Below are 18761 nucleotides of genomic sequence, written 5' to 3'. Positions count from 1 at the left end.
AACTTAAAAAAAAAACAGAACTTTGTTTGATAATTTATTAAAAGGCTGCACTCACATAAAAGATTTCCAATTTCTAAATTTCTATATAGGCTTTTTTAGAGACTTCAAGCTCTACACAGTCACAGACAACAACAACAAAGATAAGTTTCTTCTATGCACTATCAACTATCAATATGATCAATAAAAAATTTTGCACACAGACAAAAAGGTTTCTAAATTTCTATAGGCTCTTACTTTACATCTTCTATGGACTATGCACTATCAACTATCAATAAAAAATTTTGCACACAGACAAAAAGGTTTCTAAATTTCTATATAGGCTCTTACAGACTTCAAGTTCTGCACAGACAACAACAACAAAGATTTCTAAGTTTCTTCTATGCACTATGGTCAATAAAAAATTTTGCACACAGACAACAAAGATTTCTAAATTCCTATATAGACAAAATGTTTCCCGCTCTTTTTACAAGTAGTTTTCCGGTTTCCCTGATCGGGGAGACAAGTTTCCCGCTACCTGGATCAGGGAGAGAATTAAAATCACTGACCGGAAAACACTGACCGGAAAAATGATAAAAAGTAACATAGATTCACCTTTTCTTTAAGACGACAGGGAGTGTTTGATATTTTACAGACCCGTATATCAGAAAAAAAAAGACCCGTAGGTTGTATAGCCGCGAGAGTGGTATGAGTATATAGACCAATCAGGTACGCCGTTCATACTTGTTCTGGATTACTGAATTTCAAAACAACAATGATTTTATTTCTCAAAGACAAAGTCAACATTCGAATTCAGAGTCAACATTCGAATTCAGAGTCAACATTCGAAAGTCTTTGCTCAAGTCAATGCAACGACTTCTTGAAAAACGAGCGTTTGAACGCTTCTTGAACGCTTCCAGCCCGCGCTGATTTTCCGATCTCTTCTTTCAATTTCCTAATTTAAACATTAGGGAGGTAATCGAAACAGAAACTCAAGGCAAGATTATCTCCGTAACTATTTAGATCTGGAATACATCCTCTACACTAAAAACCAATTGTTCCAAATTTACGGAAGCGACGGATAGAAATGTATGAGAAAGTGCCGCCTGAAGGGGCTCCCCCAGAGGCTGGCGTGACGCGTGAATGAGCCTTTTTTCTGACGTGATTACGTGAATTGGACTTTTTTAGCGCGTGAATACGTGAATTGAGATATCAGCGTGAACGTGAAAATAAGATTTTTCCACCGTGAATTCGTGAAAAGCAAATCATTGTCTAAAATACAAGGAAACTCTAAAAAAATCTAAGACCTAAATCTGTAAAGTTTTCTTTGCTCGCTTCGCTCGCATGATCTTGGATTAACTAATTATCATGGTAAAGTCATTCAAAATAATCAAAACTTTATAACATTAAAATCATGAAAGAAATCTAAAGAAATATTTTTGTCATTTTTCTGAGGGCGTGTTTTTTTCATCTTTAATGAAAATTAAATTAAATTAAATCTTGTGCATCGAGAGCGTTTTTAGCCAAAAAAGTTTAGAGAAAATTTTCTCCGTCAGCGTTTAATAATGGTCGTCTCCGTCACTCGTATTCTACTACAATACAATATACAAAATGATACCGCGTTAACTTAGTGGATTTTTGCTATTTCAATAATTTGCAAAAGTAGGTAGTTCTAAAACATTTTGTATGCATGCAGCATCGAACAATTAAAAAGTAATCCTCATAGATAATGGATGCACATGATGCATTTTCAAGCAATCTAGACATTCTAAATCTCAAAAGTTTTCTCTTGAGCGAAACTCTTGGAACGCCGCACCGGGTAAGGCAGTACGTGGCTCGTCGTAACCGATTTTTGCCAATAAATGGACAGTGCTAAATAATATAAAAATTTTCAAAAGAATTGTGTGACCAAACAAGGCAAACTTGGCTAACAATGGCGTATTAAGGCCGTTTTTTAGTCATAAAAGAGCGAAAATTGTCGAAAAATTTCGCGCTCGCTTCACTCGTGTTTTTGTCTTCCATACATTTCCTTCCATCAGGTAGGGGTCAAACATTGAAATTGGGTCCGCTAGTTGTACTACCGCTCCACTTCTTCGAAGCTTTTTTTGAAGTATACGGCTTCTCAAACTATGATTGCCCCAACCTCGATTTAAAATTAAAAAAGACTTCTTAAGGGTTTGTGAGGGAAAAATCCCACACCAAAAGCCCACCCTAAAATAAGAGGGTAGTTCTTTGTAACTTTGGCGCGGCAGACCTAAAACATTGCTTTATTTAAGCTCAAATAGATGTAAAAGATTCCTTAAAAGGTCGACCCTATCGAGAATAAGGTCACAAAACTGCAGAAAACCTCATATTGACGAAAATGTTCGGCATAAGAATAGGTCAAACTGCTTAAAGGAAACCATAAAAAGGTAATATTTGTCCAATAAGTTCACAATTGTTTTAACCAAAGATATAAAAGCAATATTGGCGCGTGAACGTGAAAATGTTTTTTTTCGCGCGTGACTACGTGAATTGGAAAAATTTTGTGCGTGAATACGTGAATTGAGGGTCGACTGGGGGGGCCTCCCTGAAGGATCGAAATGATGTTTGAATTGTACTAAAGTGCAGGCAGGTTATAACAAGCCACATTGAATCTGCCGTGACTTCTAAAAGAATTTGACTAGAGTGCCGGCAGGATTTTGACAAGCCATATTCGATCTGTCGTGACTTTTACTAATTGTGGCTAGCGTACCGGCAGGTCTAGTGTGACGTCAGTATCAATCTGCCGTGATTTCTAAGTTAATTTGACTAGAGTGCCGGTAGGGTTATAACAAGCCACATTGAATCTGCCGTGACTTTTGACTTGAGTGAATTTGGCTAGAGTGCCGGCAGGTTCTAACAAGCCACATTGAATCTGCCGTGACTTTTGAGTGAATTTGACTAGAGTGCCGGCAGGATTTTGACAAGCCATATTGAATCTGCCTTGACTTTTGAGTGAATTTGATTAGAGTGCCGGCAGGCTATAACAAGCCACATTGATTGAATCTGCCGTGACTTTTGAGTGAATTTGACTACCGGCAGGTTATAACAAGCCACATTGAATCTGCCTTGACTTTTGAGTGAATTTGATTAGAGTGCCGGCAGGCTATAACAAGCCACATTGATTGAATCTGCCGTGACTTTTGAGTGAATTTGACTAGAGTGCCGGAAGGTTATAACAAGCCACATTGAATCTGTCGTGACTTTCGAGTAAATTTGACTAGAGTGCCGGCAAGGTGATAACTGCCGTGACTTTTACTAATTGTGCTAGATTACTGGTAGGTCAAATATGACGTCAGCATCAATCTACAGTGACTTTTGAGCGAGTTTGAGTGGAGGACCAACAGGTTATAACAGCACATTCTAAAGGAATCAGACTCGACTTGCCGCAACTTTTAATAACTATGACGTAAGAGACACAAAAAAAAAAAACAGAAGCAGGGTGAATTATGAATAACCTAAATAAATTGTTTTTAAACTAAAAATTCTAAAGGCCGAAAAGAGTGTCCAGTCCTTATAGTGTCCTTATAGTGCATCGATAAATCTGAGTTAGTTAATGCTTATTAGTTTAGTTTATAGGAGTATAATTTCCAACCCCTAGAAATAAGCCACTCCTTGTTTATAAGACACCAGATTTCAAAATTTCTATCAGATGGTTGAAATTCATAAAATTTGACGTGAAATCCAATTCTGGTTATATTTGAGCTTTGAAAAAAATACACAGTAAATAAAGTAAGATGCTTTGATATATATGAAACACGGCCTATCTACATTTAAAAAAAATTTTAAAACACTGAAAGTTATAAAACTTACATAGAAAAATATGCCGTAAATAAAGTAAGATGCTTTGATATATATGAAACACGGCCCATCTACATTTAAAAAATCGTTTAAAACACTGAAAGTTCAAAACCTTACATAGAAAAATACACCGTAAATATCAAATTGTTCCAGGCTAAAATATAAAACATAGCATATAATAAAATCAAGTAAAATCTGTAAATCACTTTAAAAGGCACACGTAGAAAATATACTGTCCCGAGCTATAATATACACTTTAAAAAATATACAAATCTCTTTAAAAGCACACATATAGAAAATCTTAAATGAGAATTAAATCTCCAGAAAGTACGCAATAAAACTATTCTAAAAAAACGAAAAAGCGTTCCTTAAATCGTCTAATCTTAAAAATAAAATTCTTCACGACCACAAGAGCAACGCCCTCCTCTTCGTCAAATTTTTTCATTGCGATTCTTAAATTTTCAGACTCACGGATAATTGGCCTAACAAATATGTATAACATGCCACAGTTTAGTGGGCTACATCAAGTAGAACTTTATATTTTGTAAGTGGCAAATATTAAAAATTCACTATGGTCAGAGCCCTTAATAACAACACTATAGTAGAGGGTATTTTGTAAAGTCGCTCGATTGTATTGGTCAGAAAAGAAACCCTTAAAAACAGTGTCTTTCAGCCATAAACAGTTGTCTTGTCCAGTTTTTGCGCTTTTTGAAGCTCGATCTCTCGAGCTAGGTACTAAAATCACCTATACTCGCAATATACCTCTAATATTAATTTTTTGAGAGATTTTCAAAAATATACAACAGGACTCCGTTTTCTCAAGCTAAAATTTTCATTAATTTTTGACCCTATGATTTTTGCCTGAGACCGTCGTATTTGTCCGAAAATCATACCAAAGTGTCCGAAAAAAAAAATTGGAATCTAAGCTATTTTGATTCCCCTACCCGTTAGCTTTCAAAAAATGTATAACAAGTTCTTTGACCAAAACATAATCGAGCGACTTAAAAAAAAAAAATTTCCCCCTACTACTAGCCAAAGATACCATTTTCCTTCAAAAAAGTTGTATAGGTCTGGTCAAGTTTTATAGCCTTCGATATTTTCAAGAAAGATGGATTGACATTTATACAGGAGCGTCTAGGGTGATAATGAACATTTGTCAGAACGAAGGAATTAGAGTTGGTTAAGCCAGACTTCTTCCTCTTCTCTTTACGTGCGATGCAAATATCGTGCGGTGGACCACCCACTAGCAATGGATCCGTTGCACCCATGACACACCTTCACCTTCAAGTCTATGCGTTTCCGCAACAAAACTTCCCCTTCCTTTAATGATTGCATCTCCTGTGCGGTCTGAAAGAAGGAATATAATGGTAATTTGATATAATTGTATTTTGAAACCAAGCACACTGAAGTTATTTTAGAACTCATACATCTTTAGAAACCCATCCAACTCCCCTCTACCATAATCCCCCAAAACCTCTCTACTATAACATTTTGAAACATTTTCCAATCCTGCTTATTCCAGACTATAAGGTACTAGAAATTAGGAGATCAAGCACACTTACAATGAGTCTTTCTCTGGCTTTAGCAAGTCTTTCTCTTGTCTTGATAAGACACTTCTTATGATAATACCTTTCAGGAATGCACTTCAAGCATCGAACCTAAGTGGGGAAAAAGCTAACGAATTTTACAAAGTTGATTTGTGTGCAGTACATAAATATTTTGTTCAGGATGGGATCTATAAAAATGACGAAAAACAGAATTTCTTTACCTATGAAAAATATTTTTATCAGTAGGGTTTCACCTCTTACAGGCCAAGATTTGATTTGTTAGTTATAGGTTTAGAAATTTAGAAAGTATAGAAAAATGAAATTCTGGATACCAAGTTTTCTTGCTTGTCTGCTCTGCATATCCTACATGTCTTGTGACACCATAACCCACCTCCTAAAAAGATAAAGTAATACAGTATTTTTTATAAATAAAAAAGTACTATCATTTTTGATAAATCAAAAAGTATATCCGTAAAATGTATGAAGAAGTTTGACACTTATTCTTACCTGATTTCTCGATGATAGCATGTCCGATTTTTAATCTAAAGTCTGCCACATTTCTCTTCGACAACGCTTTCTTGACAGGCTCCCCAAGGACAACACTTTCTGCAAACTAAAAATAATGGTGTAAATAAAAATGCTCATGGTCTAATGGAAGAAAATTCTCAAAATGGTTTTACCGGGTAATTAAGTTCTTTTTCGATAAGTAAAAAAAAAAGGAAAGTTTATTACTGTAGGGTTAAAAATCATTAGAATTTTTCTTTACACAAATTCTGTTCCACTTTTTTTCGGACACGCTGAATGCACTTTTTTATAAGAATGTGGTTACATCTGGTTACATTTCATCATAAATATTCTTAATTTTTTCTTCGGACATTCTCAACTTTTTAGCCAATTTCATCATGAATATTCTTATAAAGTATATTCTTATCAAAAGCGTGTGGATATATATATAACACTCAAAGGGATACTACCGATAGGTAGAAATATTGCAATACTATTTCTTCAAAACTGTAAATTCAACTTTTCGCCTAATTTATTATTCACAATGGTCTTCCATATAGAAAAAAAACTTTAAAAAATCTATAACATACGCTAAGGCAGAATGCACCACGAGATACTGTGTCTTCTTGCATAGCACTGATTTGAGAAGAAATCTTCCAGCTCCCGTCCAAGTCAAGTATTTTGCAAGCAACCCTAAAATTTCAATGAAAAAGGTTAAAGCCAGTACAGAATAAAAAATATTGAAAATATGATTACAAATTGATTACTTCACGAGTTATAGTGCGTATTTTGAGCATCTAAAGAGAAAGATATTTACTTAGTAAAAAAAAGGTTACCTCCATTTTTGTAGAATATCCGTTTCAACACCAGCGGAATGTCCCAAACCCAACGAATTGTACAGTTTGACTTCTTTTAAAGCCGGGTAAATCACCTATGTAAATCGTATAAAAAGTTCAAAGAGCGGATTTTGATTTTCGTTTATCATGAATTGTTTTTTTCTGGATATTATAACTTACAAAGAAATTCGCAGAGTCATTTTTCGCTTGTGATTTTTTTTTGTTTTGGTTCTCACTGGACCGAACTCAGTAGAGACTACAAGTTTAAAAACGAAGCAATTTAAAAATAACAAATTCGTTCCTCTCGGTAGTACAATTTGGCAGGCTGTAAAGGAGAAATTAAAATTGAGAAAATAGAACATACCAAAAACATCCAATGACTATTGATATTACATGCACCCACTATCATCTTGGAACTTTGTAAGCTTTTCTGTACAAAGGTTGAAGACAATAAACCATTATTACGCACGTAGAGAAAACATAAAAGGTACAAGGGTGATAAAATCGATCAGACTAAAATATTAATTAATGGCAAAATGGTAATAATGGGTAGTTGGTTTTCAGAAAACAAAAATTAATGGTATCAGTGTGGCATATTTGCCAAAAAGTGAACAATAATGATAATTTTGTTGTTTCTTTCAGTATTTTGAAATAGCTTGAAATATAGAAACCTTTTCTTTCACACCGAATGTGATCGTGCCTTTATTGAAAAGTTTTGTAAGTTTGTGGGACTGAATGTGTTGAATTCCGTCTTCAACTGGCTGAAACAAAAATAAAAGCAAGTTAAAGCATAAACAAATCACAACTGTCCATTTATAAATCTACAATGAGCTAATGAACAACGAAGACAATCGAAAAGGTCAAGAGGAGAAACAATTATCAGTATTTAAATAATACCAAGTTCTTTGTCAATTGGCAAATATATGCATCAATAACTTGGTCATTCAATTGGTTTCCAGATTTTAACGTTTTCAAGTCCCCATCTGTTATGTAAAACCTGTCAATACAACAGATGATGATCCCAACGGCTTCGTCAGTATTCCAAATCTTTTTAAGCACTAAAAACGATACAATAGTTTAGCAAGAAGAGTTTCCAAATTGAGTTTATTTGAAAAGAGTCCACCAATAATCACCCTTACCAACTCCCCCCCCAAAAAAAAAATTCTACAACAGATATACTGTAGTTCAAAAATACTTCAAAACAAAATCATCTTACTTTCATTTGGCGTTGTGTTGGTGAAACAAAAATCAGGGTAATCTAAAAAACAAGAGAATATTGCAATACAGATCTGCATTAGCAGTACCCAAAATCGTGATCACACGCATTTACCTTATTGGAATAGGGATTTAGTATAGAACAAAATCAACTTTTTTAGACGAAAAGGACCTACCAAAACATCTAGGTACATCAGTGCAAACTCCAAAATCTAGAATAAATATTTATTTTCAATTTAAGGTTTAGATTTTACTTGTAACTTTACTTTCTTTTATTCCTTGTTATTTTTCATACATTTTTGTTTCATTCATTTCTAGAAAAGAGACTGTTGCATAATTGAAATATGATGAAAGTGAAATATCATTATAGATTATAGAGAAAAACATTGCAGTTATTACTCCTAGGTAAGGTACCCTTATACCCTTTATAATAAAAAGAAGAAGGTACTCTTATACCCTTTATGATAAAAATAAGAGCAATAACAGCAATAGTAAATTACCTTTGATCATTTGTTGTACGTTGATATTTCGAATATTTGCTGTTGATACTGCGTCTTCGCTTAGAAGAAAACGAAAGAAATTTGATTTATCACAATAAACCGAAGTATCACCAAATAAATTTGCAATTTATTAGTTTTTGGAAGCAGTCTTTTTTCAAAATCTAACCGATGTTATTCAAAATTTGCGCGAGCTGCACAAGATATTGAATTCAATAATCGGATGTGATAGCATCTAAAAGGAAAAATCAATACACAAAAAAAAATCTTACACAAGTATTGGGTTCGTTCTTCGCGTTGCCTGCTAAGTGTTTTAGGTTGCTTGAACTTTCAGACTGTGGATTTGAAAATAGGTTATACAGTTATTCTCTAATATTGAATAGTTAATCTTACCTTCTATTACACTATATACTATATAGGGAGGGAATCAATCATTAAACATAGGAAACGATAAAAAGTAACAACATTGGACAACATCGAGAAAAATAAAAAAAATAAATTATGTATAAACTACTTACCCGCACATTGTTCGCTGAAATCAGCAAATCAGGGGGTTGGGCTGAATAAAAGAAAGGGGTTTATCAATACAAAGGAGGTTCAGATCAACTTTTATTTGAGATCTTAGACGTTCATCAGAAAAAAAAGGTTAAGGTTTTTTAAAATTTGTATCAAATGGAGAGTAAATTTATTAATAGCCTGTTTCGTCAGTCTTGCAAAATTTATGTTATGTTGTTTTAGAATAGGTCCATTAATTGCGTGATTTGATTTTCCTGAATTCATCTCACTACTCACCAAAGTCTCAAAGTTTCGTTTAGCAAGTTACCAGAAAACTCAAATTCTAAGACTTAGATGTATAAAAAAACAACAACGAAAGATTAAAATGAACATACACGAGTTTTTATCAAACTCTGAAAATGAAGTTGTCGTCTGAAAAAATCATTGTCAAAGTCAACGTCATGGTCCAGTCATTGTCAGTGGAAGCTGTAATAGTCAAGTATGTTAGGTCAAAAGTCACGTTATGAAAAGCACTTGGTAACCCATCACAAGTGCGCCCAAAATATAGCTTTTAGAACTTTTAGAATGAAATAAATGAATTGGACGTTAAACAAAATTTGATTACACTGAATTTTCAAAAAACATGAGAAATCTGTCGTGAAAAGCTCATCATTTCAATTATAAACCTACCAACCCTCTCAGAAAATAAAGTAAAAGCAACTTAAAGCAGCATTAAAATGTCATCAGCCCAGACCTTCAAATATTTTCCGGATTAAAATGCAACGTCCTAAGTAAAAAGAATTTGTTTTCCATTTTTTATTAGGGCGGGGTCAAAAAGCAGGGCGACAGGGATCACGGGATTCAAGGCCACAGGTTCAGGACCGAAAAATCTCATATGATGCAAGTAGCAAAGTTATCAGAGGGTATGTATTTACTCGTTACACTGGTTGATCCTGTTGATGAATGTGCACTGGTAGATCCTGTTGATGAATGTGCACTGGTAGATCCTGTTGATGAATGTGCACTGGTAGATCCTGTTGATGAATGTGCACTGGTAGATCCTGTTGATGAATGTGCACTGGTAATCCTGTTGATGAATGCACTGGTAGATCCTGTTGATGAATGTGCACTGGTAGATCCTGTTGATGAATGTGCACTGGTAGATCCTGTTGATGAATGTGCAGATCCTGTTGATGAATGTGCACTGGTAGATCCTGTTGATGAATGTACACTGGTAGATCCTGTTGATGAATGTGCACTGGTAGATCCTGTTGATGAATGTGCACTGGTAGATCCTGTTGATGAATGTGGTAGATCCTGTTGATGATGTCCTGGTGATTGATGAATGTGCACTGGTAGATCCTGTTGATGAATGTGCACTGGTAGATCCTGTTGACGAATGTATCACTAAAAGCAAATAAATAGAGAAATTGTATATATCAAAGGCTAAAGAATACCGAATACCAACCCAAGTGCTTATGTTTGAATCTTTCTATGAAACTGGGGTGAGATTCTCTTTTGAGTGACCACGCTCACGGTTTACTCAAAAGAGGTGTCTCCTTTAAGCCAGAACCCAAAAACGGTACAAATACACCGATAAACCTACAAACCACGAAAGTTTACCAAGATAGATTTTACCGCCCTAAAAGCAGATTTGGTTAAAATCAAATAAAAAATTGCTAATTCAGATCAGCCTCTAATTTTAAAAATACCATAAAGGAGGTAGGTCATTTGAAAGTTTGCGTATGAAGCTTCTTTATGGGTGGGCTCCACGTGCGGTTTTAACCCGTCATACAGATACCATGAATCTTTGTGCTTGATTTTGCACACGTAGTGAAGGCCTCGGTTTCTTCTGAAGCCGTCTACGTGTTGCTTTTTGTTGTCTTCTTTCTTTGCAAGTTTAACGTAGGTCATTCCGATCAGAGCAAAACTAGATTAAAAAGTATTGAATAATATGATCAGATTTCCCACAGCTTCGGAATTGAATTTTCTCTTTTGTGAGTTGTTGCCTTTTTGGGAAACCGTTTCACTCATTCACGCAAACTATTTGAAATGGTCAAAACGCTTCATTCCCCTCTAGTTTTTTGAAAATTTACATTTTCAAACTTGTCGCCCGCAAATTAAATACTATATATGGACATTTGATTTCACTTTGTCCACGTGATATTTTTAAAAGTTAAATCTATACAATTTTAAAAATCAATTCCACAAATTTCCGTGCTTGCAAAATCTAATATTTGTTAAAATGTCAAACATTTAAAACTTACTTGAAATTGTTACCATTACTTTCATGTTGAAAATTGTCTGGGATACTCCCAACTGGTATCATATTAATGCCAGTTTCATTGATATCATCATCTAATGAAACTGCAACAAGGGCAGGCATTTCGTTGTAGGTCCTTGGAAAGTGAGTTCGGCTGCCATTGCAGAAGGGATAACGTTGTCTAAAGTAAAACCATGTCTAATTAAGAAATCCTTGCAAGACATTATTTCTTCGATACTAGTATCATTACTTGATAGATTTAAATCTGCTACCTTATCGGCCCTTTTTTACACCGGCCTTTATCAAGTCAGTGACGAAAAAGTACGCCAATATTGACCGGCGTAAAAAGAGCCGATAAGGTATATAGTTTTCCAGTGAAAAATCTAACAGGAAAGAGATTTTTAGTTATTTGAAGTAAATATTCCCATCTCCCTTGGAGCTTCGAGTTTTCAATAAACCAGAAGTGTACTGTATTTCATTAGCTTACCCTGTTTCGGTATTAGTTTGCCAAAACGTATTGTCATCATTGGTAGGGTGCAACATTTTTCTTCCACACTGACGAACAGACTCTTCCTCAAAAAACCAATTGATGATTTGAGTGTGAGGTAAAGCGAAGTGCGAGTGAGAGGCATCAGTGATTGTTGGGTAGCCCGAACAACGTACTGTCAAATCCTTTTGAGGGCATATCTCACTAGAACAAACCGATTCGATTGTGAAATCGTGCGGCAATAAATGATCTAAGAACATTGCTCGCTCATTTCCAAAAAAATTAACTGCTCCTTTATCAAGAGGTATACTATTCCAAACTGCAAACTTGAGTTTGACTTCATCGTAAAGGTCTGCATCTACCAGTTCCATTACTTGTTGCATTTTGGAGGGAAAGGACTTGTGGGTACGAAGATGTGGCCAGTTCAAAAAGGCAATTTTCAAAAGAGTGATCCAGCTGTCTACCAAGCAAGTGTCCGAAAATATAAGAGTTTGACCAGAATGATTCAGTGAACCTCCCCAAACTGGTAGTTTCAAATTGAAAATATCTAAAAAATAAGACAATAAAATTGATAACGATGTGTATAAAGTTTGTCCCAAAAAAAACGAGACCTAATTTAAATGAAAAAAAGATTCTCAAAATCATTAATGTCACTGGGTTTGGAATAATAACAATAAAATAAAAAAGGAAATTCTTTGTTCAATCAATATATGTTCATTTCCCAGATGATTTGTCAGGCTGTTGAGAAAAGAAATCAAGTAATTAGGTCGAAATATTACTATAAATCATGAGGATTTTTCTTTAAATTAAATCTGTTCCGCTTTTTTCTGGACACACTTTAGCGGGATTATTCTTCCGGAAATGTTTTTAAATCTAAATTTTTCAATTTACATAGAGGTATCATATAGAAAACTAAATTTTTACCCAAGTTTGAATTGAATGATGAACTAGACACCCTGAAATTAAAACAATTTTCACTGTTAAAGTTATTTTAATACATATTTCTGTTCCTACAATTAAATGGGAAGGTCAATTCTTTTAAAAAATGAAAAATTTGTGGCAGCCTTTTCCTAAAACAAAACATTTAGGGTTTAGAAGAGTTTGCTATAGGCTAATATTAACAATCGATTGTACTGTAATAATCAGATCCTCGTAATTATTTCAATATATTACCGTGAAACAGTTTTTGTGGACAAATTCTCATTAAAAACGATTTGGTTGTCTGATTTCTTTTTTTTCTTTGCAGCAGGAACTATATATAGAGGAAGACAAATTTAAGAATTATTGATAAAATTTCGTTAAATTGTTTAAAGATTCAAATTTGTCGATCACTTTGAGATGGTCGCGATTGTTAATCTTAATCGTCAAGGAGGAGAAAAACTACAAGTTACAAAATTCTTCTATAGCCTTGAATTTGGGATACTATTACTAATCAAATTCTTGGCCCTAAAGTATTATTACAAAAAGAAGTGTCTGTATTGAACACAGGTCACTTTTTAGGTGCAAGTTAAGTATTAAAATTCAAATAGCTGGTTTTACCTTTCTTATCGGAAACATGCTTTCTTTCTTTTGTTGTAAGGTAAACCTACAGGGCGCATCTTTGGTCGACCAGCAGGGTTCCTTCGAGGTGGCATCTTCAATCCCAAATAATCTTGAAATACATAACAAAAAAATCAATATATTGGGAGGACTTGAAACATTTGATTTGAAAAATATATCTATTGCAGCAAATCCATTTCCTTACCATTCGGCAATCCATTTTCGGAAGAAGGTGATTGAACTTGAGAGCCTATTGGGAAAAAAAAACAGTAATACAAAACATGTATTTTCAAACAACAGTGTGCAGCTCGTTCCGAGCAAAGAAATCATTCTGAGGACTTGAATTATTTGATTTAAAAATACAATACAAAAACAATTTCCTTACTATTCGGCAATCCATTTTCGGAAGAAGGTGGTTGAACTTGAGAGCCTATTGGAAAAAAAAAAAAGTAATACAAAACATGTATTTTCAAACAACAGTGTGCAGCTCGTTCCGAGCAAAGAAATCATTCTGAGGACTTGAATTATTTGATTTAAAAATACAATACAAAAAAAATTTCCTTACTATTCGGCAATCCATTTTCGGAAGAAGGTGGTTGAACTTGAGAGCCTATTGGAGAAAAAAACATAAATACAATATATGTATTTTTAAACAACAGTCCGCCCCTTGATTACGTTCACTCTAAACAAAGAAATCATTCTGAGACTTAAAAAATACAATATAACACAAAATCGATTTCCTTACCATTCTGCAATTGCAATCCATCTTTTGTGCAAGGCGTTTGAAGTTGAGAACCTATCAGGAAAAATAATTTGTAATACATGTATTTATAGCAATAACAGTCTGGCCTTTGGTTAGGCTCACTACAGTACAAACAAAGAAATCATTTTAGTATGAGAGCTTGAAATATTTGATTTAAAAATACAATATGGCACCAAATCCATTTCTCTTTTCTCATAAAAGATAGTGTTGAAAAAAACAACTTAAAGTAAAGGTTGAAATCGATGTAGTAATAAAATCTCACTTGTACTGATTATAACATTGGTAGCATCCAATCGAATCTCTTCTAAAAATGTTAAGTTATAAAAAAAGAGTTTAATCTTATAAGTTTAACTTATTTGTGATTATATTATCCCTTCTAAAAAGTTTTAATAGGTGTCAAGTAAATAAAAATACCACATGAACCATAAAAGATTATAGGCGAAAACCAAAAGTCAAAATAAAAGGAGATGTACCATTCAAAGAATCTAGTAGAGAATCCTGACTTCCAAACCATATCTCCGATTCTGGATCTGGATCTTTTGTAAAAATCATAATAAAAATTCAATCAAGAAATTTTATACATCGGAATGGTTCAGGTCAGTTTGAGAATGAATATAGGGTTTGTCAAACTCGAGAAAAGACTAATTCCAAAATACAAAATTTTGCTGAAATTAAAACTACAAAATGATATTCTACACGGTGATAAATATACAACATCAAACTTACCAGATGGTGGGTCAACAGTCTTCTCTAGATTTTCCCTGATGGCTTTTAAGTGTTGTGATTCTATAATGAACACAGGGACATAAACTCATTTGATGATGATTTTCAAAATGAACATCTTCAAAAAACTTCAAAAAAGCCTACCACAAGAAAAACAAATTGCAACATTTTTTAACCTACCAGTAGTCTTGTCAGTAGCATTTTCTCCATTGCTATTGTTTACATGCTGTGGTTCTATAATGAAACAATATCGTTGAGTGAATGTAGGAACCGTCTGCGAAATGATTAAGTAATTCATGAAAATATTATACAAACACAATTTGACCCAATCCTAGGATTAAGAAAATGAAAAGAAAATTGTACAGGCACATACATACCCGACCAGAAAAGAAGGCTTGTTTCGTCATTATTTTCCCAAATTCTTTGTAAGTCTTTGAGCAGATGGAGTCTTCTTTCAAAGGAATCACTGCCAACTTCACATGCAAGATTAGCAAGCTTTGTGCAAACGTCATTAGCCTCTCGGAACTTTTCATTGTGGTTCATCTTTTTCAAGTCTCTTGGCGTGGATACAGAAACACTGATTGGTTGATTCATCGTTGATTCGTTTTTATCTTGTTGATGAGTATATAATCTCTGATGCTGGTAATAATACTCTTGAGACCATCTAGGATCACAAGTATCAGGGTCAAAAAGTTTTAGATCATTTTCTGCCCTATAAGCAAAAATATGCTTACATGGCAGTCTCATTGATTTGTTAAAATAGCAAGTACAAGCGTGATCAAGATTCTCATTGGATTCTTTCAATTTGTAATTCTCTGAAGCTTTGAATCCCTTGATAACAAAGTCTGCAGAATAGCTTGTCAAGTAGGACGATATCAAAATTTCAGTCTCAGAGGGTGTAGTGTTGGTAAATACCCTTTTTTTGTTGCTGACTTTGGCAACTATACTATCTCTCTCGCCTCTCAATGTATAAAGAACAATGAAAAAACCTTTGACAAAATCTTCAAAGGAACTATACTTTTTAATAACAGATTTTAATTTTGAATTAAAGCTTTCTAATCTGTTATTTGTTGAGTTTAGAAAGTTACCATGAAGTGCTTTAAAACATCTGACACGGTTAGTCCTGACGAATTGGGTGCCAATTTTTGTAGAAATAATTCCAAATTTGCGTGTTTCCCAAAGCTTTCAAATCTTTGTACGTGTCATTGTAAACATCCATGGAAAAAGAATAACACATCTTTTCAAACAGTTCTTTGGCTGTGTCTGAATCGGTTTTGGATATTTTTAGGTCAGCTATGCCCCTTTTAAAAGCTTTGAGAGAATGAAAAAGGCAAATTAGCACTGGACAACACCATAATTTTGAAATGGTGTCACGTTCATTAAAATCTTTATCTGCCATTACAACTCTGACTTTACTGGGGTTCAGCTTTTTAAATGTATCGATAAGCCAGACGATTGTCTCTTTCATCTCATTGACCAAAACAGAAACCCCAACTACCTCACTGAGACCCATCGAATCCTCCACTAAAAATATATACACTGGTAATCGAATTTCCAGTAGTTTATATGTGGCGTCAATGCACATGACTTCTGGAAATGAAGCAAAATCTTTCTTCATTACCTCGTCCTGAAAGAAGAGCCCGATAAAATCTCCATTTTCACTCACGTTCATTTCCACAGTGCAACCTAAAAGAAGGAAGGTTGTCATCGTCACTAATAAGCTACACATCATTCCCTTAACAAATCAAGTTTAATATCTGACTTTGATATAGTGTGTCTTGAATAAAGTGGTCAATATTCTGCTTTATGTGAAAATCCTGATGACTCATATTTCCATAAGTGCAAAGAATGATATTGGAAAGCGAATCTTGGCATGCAAAAAAAGTTGTGATTTTTATATACTAAAAATAAATACTCACTAATTTGAGACACTTTATACTGACAATATGGTTTATGCAGAAACAACTAAAGAAATACTTAGATGTACGCTTATTTCAAACATACAATACAGGAAATTTTTGTGCTCATTAAAAAGCTAATGAAATACATACCATATTGGTTTCTTAGCATATTTATGACATCATCAAATGTATCTTTGTTCTGACTCTTTTGCGCCAGGTTACTCAAATCTTTCAGAAGAACCATCTTACCAGTCTCCGCTTGAATTTGGTTCTTCAGCATTTTTTTGTTGACCTGGAGATCCATCATGTGTATTGCCTTTTTTTTTCATCATTTGACAGTCTCCTCTGTTGGGGAAGATGCCTGAATAAATTCTTTCAGAAAAAAAAGAAGTGGTAGTTGCGTTACATTAAATCAAATCATTGTTGAAGAATTGGACATCAGATTTGCAACACTTTCATGGTATACACTGAAACCTACTCTGGTGCTTGGATGGATTCTGATGGATTGAATTTTTTTTAACAAAGATAATGAAAGTTCTTTCAGCTTGTGAAAACAATTACATTGTATTGAATGTTTTTGTTACAAATACCAACAATATTTCTGTTAATAAAGTTACCTTCTTTTTGGTATTGCACCACATAACACAAAAAGGTTTAAGATAATTATTAAATGCTTTGAAGGGGGAAAGATAACTCTCGGGGGACAAAATTTAGCATCCAAAGAACTTTAATTGCATTCAGCAACCAATGTGCGATGCCGGGTACTGGCAAGTAAGTTTTATACATGGATTCTATTTTTTGCAAAGATTGCTGACCTATTAAGGAAAAATTCCAATTCTAAAATTTGCAACTTATAAACAAAAACTAATTGAAATTGTTTAACAAGTCCGGTTATACAAATCATTGATAAATAACTTTATTACCTCATTGAGATCATGGTTATGTTTATTAAGAATTTCTTTGACTTCCAAATGCTGGCCATTCTTGGATAACCTTAGCCTAACGAAGAATGGGCAGTCTGACTTCAGAGTACTAGAAAAAATCAAAACCAAAATCAAGTTGTCACGCTGTTTTTTTGTTATTAACATGGAAACCAAGCAAATGAAATTAGACTAATTCCATTGAAAGGATATCATTTAGCATGACGCCCGGGAGGGGGGTACTACCCTTGCCGACCGACAGGGGTGCTCCGCTGAGGTTCGAAAAGTGGACCCTACATGGGACTCATTTTTTGCAAAAAAAGTGACCCTGAATGGGACTAAAATTCCCAACTTTTCTCAAAATTTCCTGATTTTGTCCCAAAATTTCCAAAATAGCTACCCTACAAGGGACTGATTTTTCTATTTTGGTGTTTTTGCGACCCTATGTGGGACTGGTGGAGGTGAAAAAGGTACCCTGACCAGCGGAGCCTCCCTGTACCTTTTTTTGCCCTAGTACCCCCCCCCACCCGGGGGGATGACGAAATCCAAGCTCCATATTGCTGGGTTTTTTTTGCTTAATTATAGCGTTGAGTGTGAATAATCCTAGAAGGCTGAAAATTGATTACAGTAGCGAAAGATAATAATCAAACTTACTAGGAAGCTCTTTTACCAGTTCCACGTGAAGTAAATTTTTGCCCACCATGAACACATGAGTATTTCACTTCAGAATAAACTAATTTTTTGTTAGCACATTTCTTTGCTTTACTCAGTCGATTACCCTTAATTGCAGATGCCAAAAGACGACAATCGGGTTTCCAAAGTTGAACAAAATTTTCTTGCTGAAAGATTTTGATTTTGGATTCTAAATCTTCCAAGCTGGTAAAAGTCTCACCAACATAAAAATTTGATGGTTCTGGTTCTTCCATAATGATAATAGTAGATGAAAATTTTACTTGAAGGGAACATTTGATCTGATCAAAACTAGACAAAAAAGAATAATAATTAAAAATCTAAAGTAAATAGAAGATATAAAATTGCTTCACTGTTTTTTTTAATAAGAACAATTTCAAATGTTGAGGCTTAAAATGACAAAAAAAGTGAAAAATCAGGAAAAATTCAAATCTGGAGAACACACACATGTCCAAATCTAATAACGTTCAGAAATAAGGTCAAATTAAAGTAAAAAATCTTTCAAAAATAATGAAAGCATGATGAGCAAAAAGTAAAAAAATCTTAAGTAATTGGGAAATTATATGAAATATTCAAGTGTTTT

The 18761-nt window shown here is 34.1% G+C and overlaps 2 protein-coding genes across 6 annotated transcripts; both read right to left on the bottom strand.

The window, feature by feature from the left end:
* Positions 1 to 4607: 4607 nt before the first annotated feature.
* Positions 4608 to 9970, bottom strand: LOC136819203 (uncharacterized). Of its 2 annotated transcripts, XM_067075416.1 has the most exons (16): positions 9828 to 9970; positions 9288 to 9378; positions 8916 to 8956; positions 8670 to 8732; positions 8401 to 8459; positions 8077 to 8112; positions 7902 to 7943; positions 7583 to 7743; positions 7357 to 7446; positions 7050 to 7115; positions 6686 to 6780; positions 6440 to 6542; positions 5853 to 5958; positions 5678 to 5739; positions 5361 to 5456; positions 4608 to 5145 (listed from the first exon to the last, which is right to left on the bottom strand). In XM_067075416.1, exons 5-16 carry the CDS (start codon positions 8408 to 8410, stop codon positions 5005 to 5007), a joined length of 1008 nt encoding a protein of 335 aa, XP_066931517.1. In that variant the 5' UTR covers positions 8411 to 8459; positions 8670 to 8732; positions 8916 to 8956; positions 9288 to 9378; positions 9828 to 9970; the 3' UTR covers positions 4608 to 5004. The 2 variants fall into 2 exon arrangements, with proteins under 2 accessions (XP_066931517.1, XP_066931518.1); XM_067075417.1 differs by lacking the exon at positions 9288 to 9378.
* A 2017-nt stretch (positions 9971 to 11987) lies between these two features.
* Positions 11988 to 18476, bottom strand: LOC136819201 (uncharacterized). Of its 4 annotated transcripts, none has more exons than XM_067075412.1 (16): positions 18143 to 18476; positions 17492 to 17600; positions 16719 to 16940; positions 15045 to 16353; positions 14848 to 14901; positions 14671 to 14730; positions 14418 to 14480; positions 14207 to 14248; positions 13927 to 13977; positions 13747 to 13791; positions 13567 to 13611; positions 13387 to 13431; positions 13182 to 13293; positions 12816 to 12894; positions 12567 to 12598; positions 11988 to 12189 (listed from the first exon to the last, which is right to left on the bottom strand). In XM_067075412.1, exons 4-13 carry the CDS (start codon positions 15412 to 15414, stop codon positions 13187 to 13189), a joined length of 882 nt encoding a protein of 293 aa, XP_066931513.1. In that variant the 5' UTR covers positions 15415 to 16353; positions 16719 to 16940; positions 17492 to 17600; positions 18143 to 18476; the 3' UTR covers positions 11988 to 12189; positions 12567 to 12598; positions 12816 to 12894; positions 13182 to 13186. The 4 variants fall into 4 exon arrangements, with proteins under 4 accessions (XP_066931513.1, XP_066931515.1, XP_066931514.1 ...); XM_067075414.1 differs by having other exon boundaries at positions 16818 to 16940; XM_067075413.1 differs by having other exon boundaries at positions 16719 to 17600.
* Positions 18477 to 18761: the final 285 nt, after the last annotated feature.

This window comes from Clytia hemisphaerica, unplaced genomic scaffold, assembly GCF_902728285.1.
Source record: "Clytia hemisphaerica strain Z4C2 unplaced genomic scaffold, Clytia hemisphaerica genome assembly, whole genome shotgun sequence".
Classification (NCBI taxonomy): domain Eukaryota; kingdom Metazoa; phylum Cnidaria; class Hydrozoa; order Leptothecata; family Clytiidae; genus Clytia; species Clytia hemisphaerica.
The sequence above is the reverse complement of the archived record's forward strand: the minus strand, read 5'-3'. Positions and strand labels throughout refer to the sequence as shown.